Raw genomic sequence first — 14,427 nt, 5'->3', positions numbered from 1 at the left:
CCCCTTTCTAGTCACCACTCATATTCTCCTCCCCTTCTCATTATCTGTCCTCTTCCACTTTATCTCTCCTCTTTCTCTTTATCTGTTTCATAATCTCTCCCCTTTCCCATTTCTTCTCATCTCTCTTTTCTTGTTATCTATCCACATTCTCTTTATCTCTCTCTCCTTTTTCTTTTTCTCTCTTCTTTCAGTTTATCACTCCCCTTTTATCATTATCTATATCTCCCACTTCCCAATTAGTTCTTTTCCCAGGTTTGTTATGTCTGAATGCGGCTCTGACTCCTGGAATAGCGTCTCTGGTGTCTTGTGCATATACCTGCCGTTCTTCAGTACCCCTTAAATCATGAACAGTCTTACCAGCTTTCCCAGGATCTTGGGTCTTCTAATTGCGGGATTTCTCAGTTGAAACAGGACATGCAAGTTCTCCTGCAGCTACATACCTCTCCACCAAAGCAATGAATTGGTCTGCTATCTGAGGGTCACTTTGACTAACCCATCTACGCAGAGTGGGAGGCAAGCCCCGCAAAAACCGGTCCATTACTAAGAGTTCCACAATGTGGCTAGCTGAGTTGACCTCAGGCTGTAACCACTTCCTGGCAAGATGTATTAGATCAAACATTTGGGATCTTGCAGCTTTGTCAGAGGAATATGCCCATGAATGGAACCTTTGTGCACGTACTGCTGAGGTTACTCCAAGCCTTGCCAGGATTTCATCCTTCATCTTGCTGTAGTGTAATAAAATGTATACAGGCCAATACAAAACTTCAAATAATTGGATCACATATAAATGTATGTGTGTCAAAAATAGGCAGAGTCACTTAGATGCAAACAAAGGTAAAACATTTAATACGAACAAAAATAGACGAAGAATATAAAAAGTAGATAACAAAAATAATATAAAACAAGTCTTACAAAACCTTGGAGAGGAATTTAGTTCATGACATCTGTCCTATGCATTCCTGAGGATGGAGGGAGGGAGTGTTGGGACGAGAAGAGTCCGTGGATGGCAAGTACATCTCCCCTCTACCTCTCCTCCTATGCTTCTCCAAGGCCTTAACTTATATACACGGTTTGAATAATGATGTCAGTCTTGTCAGTCTATTGGTCTTCACCTAATTGGGTAAACATGCTCACTAAGATCTTTACACGTCTAAACCCTATTTTAGGTGGTGGCTGTACGCATACTGTAATGCACTTTTAGAGTTACAACTATACCATGCATTAGCAAGCTTCTATCCTATCTATAGAATGCCTGTTCAGCAAATCCTTCATTCCATATTTTAAGGTCAAGGAAACCTTGAAGCCTTTCATTGAAACATATTAATATATCTTAATAATCATTTATTTATGAACAATGATTACATATCTTTGACTATTGCCTATACCAATAATTATATATGGTCCATTTCATATTACTAGGGTTAAAAGAGATGTTAAATGTGTTAGAATCTTTTACATGTAGTCACTGGCTTGTGCTGGCTCTAAGTCATAGTAGGCCTTCTGGGGTTCTCCACTCAGGAAAGGTGCCAGTATACTTGCCCACTCAGCTGCCGGCCATCCTTCTCTCACTGCTGTGCGTTCAAAAGCCAGAAGATATGACTCAATGTCATCTACTGCAGTCATCTTTTGAAGATAGTGACTTGCCCGAATCACCTTGGGTCCCTGATAGCTCCCTTCAGAGTCCCAGTTCAGCTTTTCAGACAAAGTTTGAATCTCCTGTTGCAGCGCATGGGTAGCGATTTGCTGGTCCTCACGGGTCACTCTGAATGCCTCAGCTTGTGTCATAACAATCTGCTGCACCAAGGTATCAGTGCTTTGGCCATTATCATAGCATTCTCTGCTTGAGCCAGCACCAGCTGCTGTAGGGCTGCACGATTTTCTGCAGCTCTCCTATTAGCTTCCTGCTGTGCAGAAGTAGACTGGATCAGTGCTTTAATAACTTCCTCCATGGTAAGTTTCAGGTAGCTTTATACCCACAGACACATAAGTGATGCCCGCATTCTCCACCAATTGTAACTGAATGTCCTTTAATGCACAAGGAATTAGTCAGAGATCTTTCCAGATAAAATCGAAATATTTCTTTTCCTCAAACCTTATACAAAAATACATTATAAACAAAAATAAACCCTTTGCTCATCTGAGCACTAACTAAACATAGGATTGTGTTTCCTCTCTAGGTTGGGGTGGCTTCCAGCAAGGCTTTTTGTCCAGCAGCTCTCTTGGCTGGAAATAAGAAGAGAGACTGAATAGCACCAAGCTGGGCTTTTTAAACCCTCCTGATTAGATCAGGTGAGCTGTACTTGGTCACCTGTAAATCCTGGTCTGGATTTTCAAACTGTTGGAGCACCAGCCCACCCTGCTCTTCTGGGTACCCCACCCCAGGGACCCATTACACAATTTACAAGTCACATTCCTATACTGTAGTTTTTTTATTGTGCTTCTCTTTCCCTGGGGCTTTGATTTAACACGTAAGGGCACACAAAATTAGCTAAAGTAGGGCATATATGGCCTTTCTGTCACAATATATATACAGGCCCTTACGAAAAATTACTGCAGTTTTTTCTGAAGTAATACTGCAGTTTTTTGGACATGAAAAAACTGCAATACTGCACTTTTACTGCAGTATTACTGCACATTTACTGCACTTTTTTTTATATATTGCAAACCTACAGTTGTACTTCAATGTACTGCAGCTTTATTGCATTTGTACTTCCGTACAAAAATAACTGCAGTACAACTGCAGTACAGTGAAGTACAAATGCAGTAAAACTGCAGTAAATGTTCAGTAATACTGCCGTAAAAGTGCAGTATTGCAGTTTTTTCATGTCCAAAAAACTGCAGTATTACTTCAGAAAAACTGCAGTATTATTTTGTAAGGGACAGACTATTTTAATATATATATACAGACTAATTTATATATATACATAAACACACTCTAACACAACACACATATATTAACATACAGTACAGTACATGCATACACACACAGCATACAGTACCTTCCACAAATATAGGCACCCTTGGTAAATATGAGCAAAGAAAGCTGTGAAAAGTGTCTTTATTGTTCAACCCTTTTATCTTTTCTTCAAACAATACACAAAATACCATGGATATCAAACAATTCCAAACACAACACAGGTTTATAAAAAAAAAAAAGTTAAATATATGTGTTACACAATTATTGGCACCTTTTAGTCAATACTTCCCTTTGCCAAGATAACATCTCCTATAAAGCCTGATGGTTTTCTATAGGGTTCAAATCAGAGGACTGGGATGGTCATGGTAGGACTTTGATTTTATGTTAGGAAAACAATTTTTATGTTGATTTTAATGTATGTTTTGGATCATTGCCCTGTAGGGAGATCCAACCACGGCCCATTTTAAGCTTTCTGGCAGAGGCTCTCAGGTGTTCATTTAATATTAGTTGATGCCATGTATCCTAACAAAATATCCAGGTACTATGGCAGAATAACAACCCCAAAACATTAAAGATCCACCACCATACTTAAACGTGGGCATGAGGTACTTCCATATGGTTACCTCTCTGTGTGCACCAAACCCACCTCTGGTGTTTATTGCCAGAAGGCTCTATTTTGGTTTAATCTGACCATAGAACCCGATCCCATTTGACGTTCCAGTAGTTTCTGGCAAACTGAAGACGGTTGAATTTGTTTTTGGATTAGAGTAGAAGCTTATTTCTTGAAGCCCTTCCAAACAACCTGTGGTGATGTAGGTGATTTGGATAATAGTAAAAAGTTGCAACTAATATCTCCAGCTATAATTTTTTTTGTTCACTTGAACCATCCTCTTCTCATTGAGTTGAGACAATATAGACACATATCCTTTTCCAGGTTGATTCCTAACATTTCCAGTTGACTGAAACACCTTATGTAATGCCCTAATAGTGGAAACGGGCATTTTCAATGCTTTTGCTCCTTTGAGCCACTTCCCATTTTGTGAAGCCCAACAACCGTTTGCCGCACATCACAGCTACATTCCTTGGTCTTACCCATTGTGATGAATGACTAAAGAAATTTGGCCAAATACCTAATATTTTTATGAATGTGAAACAGGAAGTCACAGTTGAATAATTTCCTGTTCCTAGTCAACAAGGTGCACAAAAAAACGTAAAAGGTCACTGGGAATATACTTCAACTATATTTTTCCATAAAACTGGGTTGTGTTTGCAATTGGTCGATATCCATGAGAGCAGAGTATCTTTGTGTATTGATTGAAGAAAAGCTCAAAAGGTTAAACAATAAAGACAATTTTTCACAGCCTGCTTTGCTCATATTTACCAAGGGTGCCAATATTTGTGGAAGGAACTGTAAAACTATAAACTTACACATACACACAGACACCCTAACACCCCACACTTACACACATATGCATACATTCACACACAGCCACTCTAACACATACATACATACGTACAGGGCTGGTGCAAGGATTTTTGTCACCCTAGGCAAAACATAATTTTGCCGCCACCTGGCTCCACCCCCACAAGCCCCCTCTAACTTGCTGACTCACTCCCACTCCTCCCCATAGTGACCACGAGCTGCGGCCGCGCTTCTAATGAATGATCGCGGCCGGCGGTTCGCAGCTGCAGGCTGCGTGGCTGCCAGCTCCCCCTTCAAGTAGGCGCCTTAGGCGGGTGGCTACTGTGCCTACAGGTGGCGCCAGCCCTGCATACATACACCCCGGCATTTTAACACCATACATTTACACATAGAGACACATATAACATGTTCACAAAAGTAAAATATTGGGCAGTTTATTTATTTTTATTTTTTCCCCTAACCACTCAAAGATAAAATTAACCGATGGGGATATCAAAGCCACTAAGAAAAACTATACCGTGTAATCCTACCCTTAGGATGTGAATAGCAAACACCCATTTCTCAATTATAAAGAATAATCTTGATTTGGTTTAACATGCTTGTAAATAACATAAGAGTCAGAAAAGTAAGAGCTATATCATAAATAACCATGGTTATGATTACTTTAGATTTTCTTGATTAAGTATAGTGCAAAACAAATCAAGCTGGATGGAGAAAGTCCTGACCTACTTTTGTGTCAATGATCTGTGGTTTCTAATATTCTCCAATAAAAAGTGTATTTTAATAGGATTCGGTTACCTCCCTGCCTGTTTTATTTGGTTGACTATAGAAGGATTTACTTTGTTGGGGTTCATGGAAAGCTTGACCCTTATGATCACGTAAGCAAAACTATAGTTGCGTTCCAGACCACCATATTTTGTTATTGTATAGGTGGAATTGGAGGAAGGACTCACCCCTCCTTTTAAAAACTGTAACTTAGACCACAATATGCACTGAATCTTAGTAAAACTAGGAGGACACTCACAACCTGTTTGGCTTTGAAAACTAAAATAATCATTCTCCAGTTCCCCAATTATTCTCCAATATACACACTGACAGCTTTTGTGAGCTTTTTGGGTAAGGCAGATGTAATTTATATGAGTTCTGAGAAAAAAAATAATATAGTGCCTTCTAGAACAGGATGCAGCCATAGATTTAATTACAATCAAGCCAAGTAACTAAAATCAAGCCAAACATTCTAGCAAACATACTTTATGCATAGGTCCCTTCCATTACACCACCAGTTACTGAACATTCCATACAAATCTTAAGACTATTTTAAATTTTACAGACATGGACAATTGTTGAAGAAATTACAATGATCCCAAAAACAGGTGAAATACAGGGTTTAGAGAAGGAAGCTTCTATGGTTGGCCATTTCTCCATATGCGAATGCTACAGTAACCAAGTGTTATTTTATTATGCTGTAATATACCCTTACCTTAAGTGACTACTTAATTTAGTGATTACCCCCCCCCCCCCACACACACACACACACAAACAAATCATCCTTCCACTAAAGTTTAAGGAGAAAGCAGTGTTTATAACTATTTTCCACTAGGGGGAGCCGAAAGATCAATCTACACTTAAACCTTCAGTCGCCTCATCAGGTTACTCACTATTCCCCTTCTTCGTAGAACAAATGAACAAGAGACTTGATGAACTCAGTAAACTACTGTATCCGAAAATGTTATGATCTGGTCCTGTCAAAGGTATCAAAACAAGACACAATGGATTAATAGAATAGTACATCTCAGCTAAAAAGGGATGTATAGCTAGTGACATACATTAAAACATGCATTACAGAGGTCCTGGTGTTTTTTAATTAAAAAAAACAGTCACTATTAGAAATAATTGTTTTGTATATTCATTTTCTGTAAGCAATAAAAAAATCGGAATCACATGTAACACAATAAATATAGTTTTGATACACTTTCTATTTTACAGGCAAAATATTCCCATGAAACCAAATAAATCTGAAATTGAAGATGCTGGTGTTGGGACACTATAAATTAATGCGTTTTTGATAATTGTTCTCTCAAAAAGAAAGACATTCTTAAGGTAACGTCAGCATATTCTTAATAAAATGAAGAAAAATACATCTTTCATAAAGTACACGCAGGGCTTCTGCAACTAGTTACATTTGTGTGGAAATGTTTGTAAAAAAAAAAAAGAAAGAAAAGAAAAAAACAGCGTGAAATAAATACGTTTATGGTTTCCTAAAAACAAATTTCGTAGCCAAAATGTTTCTTTCGGATACGGCCATTTAAAAAACGTGTTTAACAAACTGTAATTTTAATTATTCTATTTTTTTAAAAAAACCACGTGTAGTTTATATCTATAGATTGCATTAAATATTGAATTGATGTATGTTTTTCATTTTTTTTTATATATTTATTCTAATAAAGGCCTCACAGTATTTGGCAATAGTAAAAAAATCTATAATTTCATTTTAATTAACAAATATTTTTGTAATTTGTAATTGTATATTTTTTATAACTTCTCTTTGAAAAGCGATATACTATATAGCTATAACGGTATATCAATATAAATACATAAATATTTTTTATTTATGCAAGGGCTCTCTCTTTCTCTCTTTATATATATATATATATATATATATATATATATATATATATATATATATATATATATATATATATATATATATATAGCATTAACTAGATAAAGCTAAAAAAGGCAATGTATCTCTTGGTGGTTTAAATGCATCATTTTATGCACTTTGATTTTATGAATTTCTTCAATATTTCTTCTTCTGCAGTATGTGGATTTCCGTGAAAAAGCATGTTACAATTGCCCTACCTAGACCAACGCAAATCTACTGCTTTTGCAATAATATTTAGCAATTTTAATACTTTATGTTGAACACACAGACTTTCGAAAGTTCTGGGTAGTAAAAATACAATGCCCAGTTGTCGGAGATCTCCAGTGGATCAATGCACCCTTATGCAGTATGATCGATAATTCCTAAATTGTTTGATAAATGAAGAGCTCTTTGTAAAACTGACGCTAAATCCAGTCCCCTACCTCTTTACTGGTGAATGGGAAAATTCTACTTTCAATTCTCCAGCCGCCAGACACATAAATGTTGTGAGATGATTTTCTACCATCCCAAGAGTTCCTAAAACATACGCGTATTTTCTGAAGGCAAATTTCAGGGCACTGGATAGCTCAAATGCATAATAATGTGCCACAAGTGTCATTATTGAGTATGATAAATTATTCTATTTTAGCAGAGAATATGAAGAAAGAGCTCCATAGCTTTGATATTTTATGCTATTTAAATATCTAATCCATAGGAGAGACCTGCGCCACGCATTTCCTATAGATGTCACATTTAATAAAGGAAATTGTAAATGCAATCTTGCTCCCAAATTGCACTCAGAGGCATCTTACATTCGGGAACATTATCTAAAATGAAAAGTTGGGGTTCTGGATATTCTGCTTGAAATTAGGTAAATGAGTTGACCGGGGAGTTATATTTAAAATACACATCGCATGTATACTGTTTAAGTGCTTTTGTGGATCTTCAGGGTAGGGAAAAACTCGTCTGTTTTCTTTTATTTACTAATTCTGAACCTTAAATTACTTTGAGTAAGAAATTTAACAAGAATCCCAACCCTGAATAGTCGATAAATAATAGTATTTTAGGCATATAGCTATCATACTGTATGCAATAATAAGCAATATATAGACATAGCTATACTAGCACTGGAGATCTGCTATATTAGGGTGTCAGAGCTGCCTTTAAGCCTCCTCTCACTGATCACGGATCAGTGCATGGTAAGTAGGACCCTTATTAACCCAGTCAGTGCCAAACATCGCTTTCTAAGAGAATACTGGGAATTGTATTGTGTTTAAAGCTCATTGAGGAATGGTAAACTGGTGATAGATTATAATGTGTGTGTGAGAGCTTCAGAGGCAAATAGGAGAGAGGGATGATGTACACATGAAGGGGCAATGGGTGCACAGAGGATGGGCAGGGGTAGATAGATAGATAGATATTGAAGAGGCCTGTAATGTACTGTAGCATCTGGATACAAGCTCTGACAAGATCCTGGGAGCAGTCGGGGATCCCACAGCTGCATGCTGTTCAGTGGGTTAAGGAGCCGAGAATCATCCTTAGGAATCACTTGATGGACAGCTCCTCATCTTTCAATGTGTCCATTCAATGACAGCTCCTACTATCAGTCATCGGAGACCCTGCTTACACCAGCACAGGGTGCTATATCCTGATCCAGACCCCAAAATCTGCCCCATTACCCAGCAAAGGCAACATAACTAATCACCAAGGTACACTAGAATATGTTCATCCACCAAATGTACAGACACATCATGTGAACACGGATTATAGACCTGATCACATCTGCATTGGCACATGGTAAACATTGTAACAAGCATTCAACTCATCAATAACCAATTAGAAATGTTACATTCATCGCCAGGTTATTTGATGGTCAATACAGAGTTACATTGTACTTACCTATAACGAATTGGGAACCGAAATGAAAGGTTTCATGTATGAGATGATTTAAATGTACAGATATGTCCAGGATATTGGGACTTATTAAATAGGATTTTACGGCAGGCTCATTGGAGAAGAAATTAAATCGACTATTTATAAAGTAATGGAAGTTTTTCAATAAATGAAATTATACAAATAAAATAAATTATAACAAACATTGACTCTCTTACGGAAATATGGTTACTGTATAATGAGCAATAGGAAATATATATATATATGTATGTATGTATATATGTGTGTGTGTGTGTGTGCGGTATATAATGTTATTATTTAGAATTCTTTCTGACTTTCTGGAATCGAGGGAATTATTGTGAATATACCAGTACAGAGAATACATTTACCTAATTAAACATATGAGGATGGCTGGGCAGTGTATATTGTGTCTGGAACAAAAGAAGGGACTGAAGGAGTAGCTCAGGGAACTTGTCATCCAAACACTATATTAATGTGAGCAGTTTGTCAGTCGGGAAAATCAGATCAGGTCACGGCCCATCATCTTTCATTCAGAATGCCCCCTCTTCATTTTGTAAGACAGTCCATCCACCTTCCAGGGTGCAGCCAGAAACATGTCCTCACCAATAAACCTGAACAAGCAATCCAACTGGAGGCTCTCAGCGCGCTGTGCGGCTAAGAAAGGTTTCAGAACTTGAATGGGTTCATCAGAACAAAGAGACTGCTGGTGGGAGACGCAAAAGCTCCCTGAGGAGTATAGGCAACCTTTACTGTCTATTGTCTCAGGTCGGCAAAGTACATACATTGGGCTCAATAAGTAAACTGCGACTTCCCGAAAGAAATGCTCCTTTTAAGTAATAAATCCAATGAAAAAATACCAGGGGTGGGAAAAAACTACTACTACACACACACACACACGCATATATATGTATCCGAAGAAGCCGTAGATGCATTATTTTATTATTATTACATTCTTTTAATTTATTTATTTATATCACAATATATATAAATATATATGTGTGTGTGTATATATATATATATATATATATATATATATATAAGCTAATATAATGATCAGTGTGAAGTAATAAAAAAAGAATAACGAAATAGCAAAAATATGTTTCGGTTTATATTATTTTGATACATACGTACATAGTTAAGCTAAACATCAACAAATTAAATCGAATATATATATATATATATATATATATATATATATATATATATGCGTTTTGTACAAGACACTTACTACAGAAGTTACAGGTTGTATAATATAAGTTAATTGTATATATATATATATATATATATATTTAAATTGATATATATATAAATATCTATCTTAATCAGGCATATGCACTCTCTCTTGTTCTCCTGGTCTTAAATGATTATATTCGCTAGAAACGAATCTGAATCTTGATTTATTGGAAGCCAATATTTCCATGATGTTATGAGCCCCCATGTTTCTTGCTCCCTCTCGCTCTGTATAATTATTTCATGTACATCTGTCTGTCTCTCAGATTTGTTGGCTCAATACTTTTTTCTTCTTTAACTAAGACAAATTAATACCCAGCCAAAACGACAATAACATTTACATTTTCCGCCTTGATGAGATACATGGCCATATTTTTCCCCCCTGATTCCCTCTTAAAGTCTGGGCCTCACTAAAATCTCATTGAATGGGATTTATTTAGTCGTTTGAAAGATAAATCAGTGGGTAAATTTACAGCCATTTAAAGCACCTGACTTTATAATAAGACCTTCATTTAGTGCTGCTCTTGTCTGAATGACGTGGATGCAGAACAGGGGTTCCAATCGATGAACCAATCCGCGTGAGCCGTGGTTGCATGCTAACCAATGGGGAGGCGCGCCTAGCAGGTGGCAGCCCAGTTATCAGTGCATCTCGCTGCTGCTTTGGCGACTTAGTTTCTCTGGGATCCCTGCCGCTCGATCCGTGGAACCGCACAGCAGATCACGCTGAATTCCACGAGGATTGTTCGTCCCAGAAAGAAAATAAAACAATAATATATATATATATATATATATATATATAAAAAAAGACCTAAAACCTCCAGCCGAGAGCAGCAAGACTCTGAACGGGATTTGCTTTGGGGTTTTGTGAACCAGATCCTTTCTGCAGGGGAACTTCGCTCCAGAGCCTGATCTGATCATCAGAAACTTCCTGCTCCCTTCAGATCGTGGCTGGCGAACGTCACAGCGTGTGGTGGCTTTCCAAAGGCACTGGGCATTTATTGATGATCACAAATGTTAGCTGTGGGGCAGATGGAAACTAACAGACAGAGTGCGTTTGTGCTGAGCAGTACCCCCCTGGCTGCATTGCATAACATGGCCGAGATGAAGACCACTTTGTTTCCTTACGCTCTGCAGAACCCGTCCACGTTCAAAGCCCCGAGCCTGTCCTCTCTGAACGCACAGTTCCCCCTGGGAACTCCCCATGGGATTAGTGATATCCTGAGCAGGCCTCTGGGTGCTTCTCTTGGGTCATCAGGGAACCTCCTGACCAGCCTTCCTCGCATTAATGGACTAGCCACCTCCACAGGGATGTACTTTAACCCAGCAGCTGTGTCCAGGTACCCCAAGCCCTTGGCAGAGCTGCCAGGCAGAGCCCCCATCTTCTGGCCAGGAGTAATGCAGAGTTCTCCCTGGAGGGACCCCCGCCTGTCCTGCCCCTGTAAGTATCAAACTCCCAAGTAAATGTCTTTCTCTCCTCTGATTTATCTACCACTTAATAAAAGTTACAGACCCATCTAGACCCAAACTAGTTAATTAGTATCAAGAGTTCATATGTTTTAACCATGTTGTAACCTATATGATCATATTCTATTTGGATTCATTTACAAGGATGGTCGGATTCACTTATATTCTCCCAAGAATGTTGTTTTTATCTTTTCTCACTATTTTGTAGATCTCCCACATTATTGCAATGTGTCCTGAGACTTACAGTGCAAAGCACCAGAAGGGTTAAATATTTATACTCTATTAAAAGAGGCAAAAATAACTGTAAATAGTTTATTTAAAGTTTAACGATTTGTGATATAATTAGCCACTGTGCAGTATAGCATTTATAATATATATTTCACCTTCCATATAAATGAGACATACATATATATATATATGTTATTATTTATTTTAGCTCAAGGTGGAATGGTTCTTGATAAAGATGGGAAGAAGAAACACTCCAGGCCAACCTTCTCAGGACAACAGATTTTTGCACTGGAAAAAACATTTGAACAAACGAAATATCTGGCCGGGCCAGAAAGGGCCCGTCTGGCTTATTCTTTGGGCATGACTGAGAGCCAAGTCAAGGTATGATCACCTGCCTATATGTAAAATGTATATGTGTATGAAGTCATATGACTTACTATGATATAACTGCAATAATGCCAAAATCAATTACCAGATTACTGTATTCTTAAAATTCTTCAAATTTAACTACAGATGTGTGTGTATATATATATATATATATATACACATACATTTATTTATTAAGGTGCATTTCCACTTTTTGTTTCACAATGTCACAATTTAGTCTTGTTCAGGACAGAGACTCTGTCCAGACTGTATTCATAAAATAAAAGATTAGTAATAAAAGTAATTAGTACAGTAAAGCCGCTTTATTTCATTTTATTGAACATCTGTAACCTGGATGATTAATGAAAGGAATGACATATTATTTAATTATTCAAGATAAATTATAAATACAGGTTTATACAATGCTATATACAGACACATTTTCTGCAATGATTCCCCCAACAATAATAATAACTTTAAATATTAGCGTTTTATTTGTTTAATACCATGAAGAAAAACTTAGCAAAGTGTTGCACTTTAGTCACATATTACTAAATAGTTCAAACCGTCTTTCTGTAAATTGGGGTTGGTATAATGGAATTACTGTATGGCATCCATAAGAACCAGAATAATTACTCTGTTTACACAAATACTATGCGACACACGTATTCTTAAGTTTAAAATCTAAAGAGCGCTTTATAATGATATAATGTAACTCATAATGTATACGATGTGTTATTGCTTATGTAGCAGATGTACTCAGTTTACTAAATGTATTAAGTGCAGTCCCGTACGAGTAATAACACGGTTATTTACTATATGATTTCATGTAATAATTACATATTACATCATTTAATAATCATATAGAGAAACACAGAATTTGACAGCCAATGAGAACCATTCGACCCATCTAGTCTAGTAGCCTTTTCCTCATACCTTAAACAGTCCGGATAGCCACATGTCAATACCATGCATTCCCCCACTGTATTAACCTCTACCACTTCTGTTGGGAAGCCGTTCCACTTATGTACTTATCAGTATAGTATAGGCATACATGATTATAATGGTGACTTCTGATTTGTTCGGTGTTATATTCTAATACATTAAGTAAAAGTGACATTTTACCTACTTTGCCATCAATAAAAAAATCTGTTTTATTGTTCAACAGGTTTGGTTCCAAAACCGAAGAACAAAGTGGAGGAAAAGACATGCAGCCGAGATGGCCACAGCCAAGAAGAAACACGACTCAGAAACCGAGAAGATGAAGGAGAGCTCGGATAATGAGGATGATGATGAATATAACAAACCCCTGGACCCTAATTCAGACGATGAGAAAATCTCTAGATTGTTGAAAAAGCACAAATCCACAAACTTGAACCTACTCAGCCCCTGCAGCAATAACTCGGACACCTTGTGATAGATCCACAGGGCAAAGACTATAATCCCCCAAAACATGGAACTGATCCACCCCCCCCATTTAAAGCGCTTTAAAAGCTGAATTAACCAGGGTATTGATATTATTATAAAGAAGAAATTGTAAGTGGATGTTTAAAAGTGGTATGTGTTGTACAGCCTAAAATGTATGTTGAGATGTATATATTTTTTAAAGAATAAGTTATAAAAGAAACTTTTTTTTTCCTTTTTCTTCTAAATATCTTATCGTTTCTTTCCCCCATATAATGTGGGATCGATGGACCTTTCATGATTCTACTATCAAATGAAGCGAAATTGGGTTAGATGGACCTTTCACTTTTCGACTACTCAAAGTTGCCATTAAATTAACCTTTTCACTGCCAGCCCCACTAAGCGTTGCTCTGGCACTAAAAGTGTTTCCTAAAATTAAATTTGTTACTTTTTTGTACAGACCCATTTTTCTCGCTTTATGTCTGTGTGTGTGTGTATATATATATATATATATATATATATATATATATATATATATATAAAGATTTTGTGATGGTTTTTTTTTCTCATTGTAAAGAAAAAGCTCTTCTAAGGCTTTAACTCTCTATAAAAAAAACCCTATAAGGACTTTGCTCATAATTTAGCCAAAAAGAGAGAAAAGCTTAACAATTTCTTTGGAAATTGGAGTTAAATACTGTTGTTCACAGTTGCTGAAAAAAGACTTTGTATATTCAATAAATTATTTAACAACTTCGCTTTATTAAAATTGTTTTAATTAATTTTATGAGATATGTAAAAAAAATGCTATTATTAAATATTTTTTACGGTTCAATTTTA

The 14,427-nt window shown here is 36.7% G+C and overlaps 1 protein-coding gene across 1 annotated transcript; it reads left to right on the top strand.

Moving 5' to 3' along the window:
- The first annotated feature begins 11,139 nt into the window (after positions 1–11,139).
- Positions 11,140–13,603, top strand: LOC149298956 (homeobox protein Nkx-6.2-like). Its single transcript, XM_089486961.1, has 3 exons — positions 11,140–11,566; positions 12,029–12,201; positions 13,355–13,603. The coding sequence occupies exons 1-3, from the start codon at positions 11,140–11,142 to the stop codon at positions 13,601–13,603; spliced, it is 849 nt and encodes a 282-aa protein (XP_089343087.1).
- Positions 13,604–14,427: the final 824 nt, after the last annotated feature.

The sequence above is a fragment of the Sceloporus occidentalis genome, unplaced genomic scaffold (genome assembly GCF_023333645.1).
Source record: "Sceloporus occidentalis isolate IW3139 unplaced genomic scaffold, rSceOcc1.0.p SCAF_30, whole genome shotgun sequence".
Classification (NCBI taxonomy): Eukaryota; Metazoa; Chordata; class Lepidosauria; order Squamata; family Phrynosomatidae; genus Sceloporus; species Sceloporus occidentalis.
This window is presented reverse-complemented; position numbering and strand designations above follow the sequence as displayed.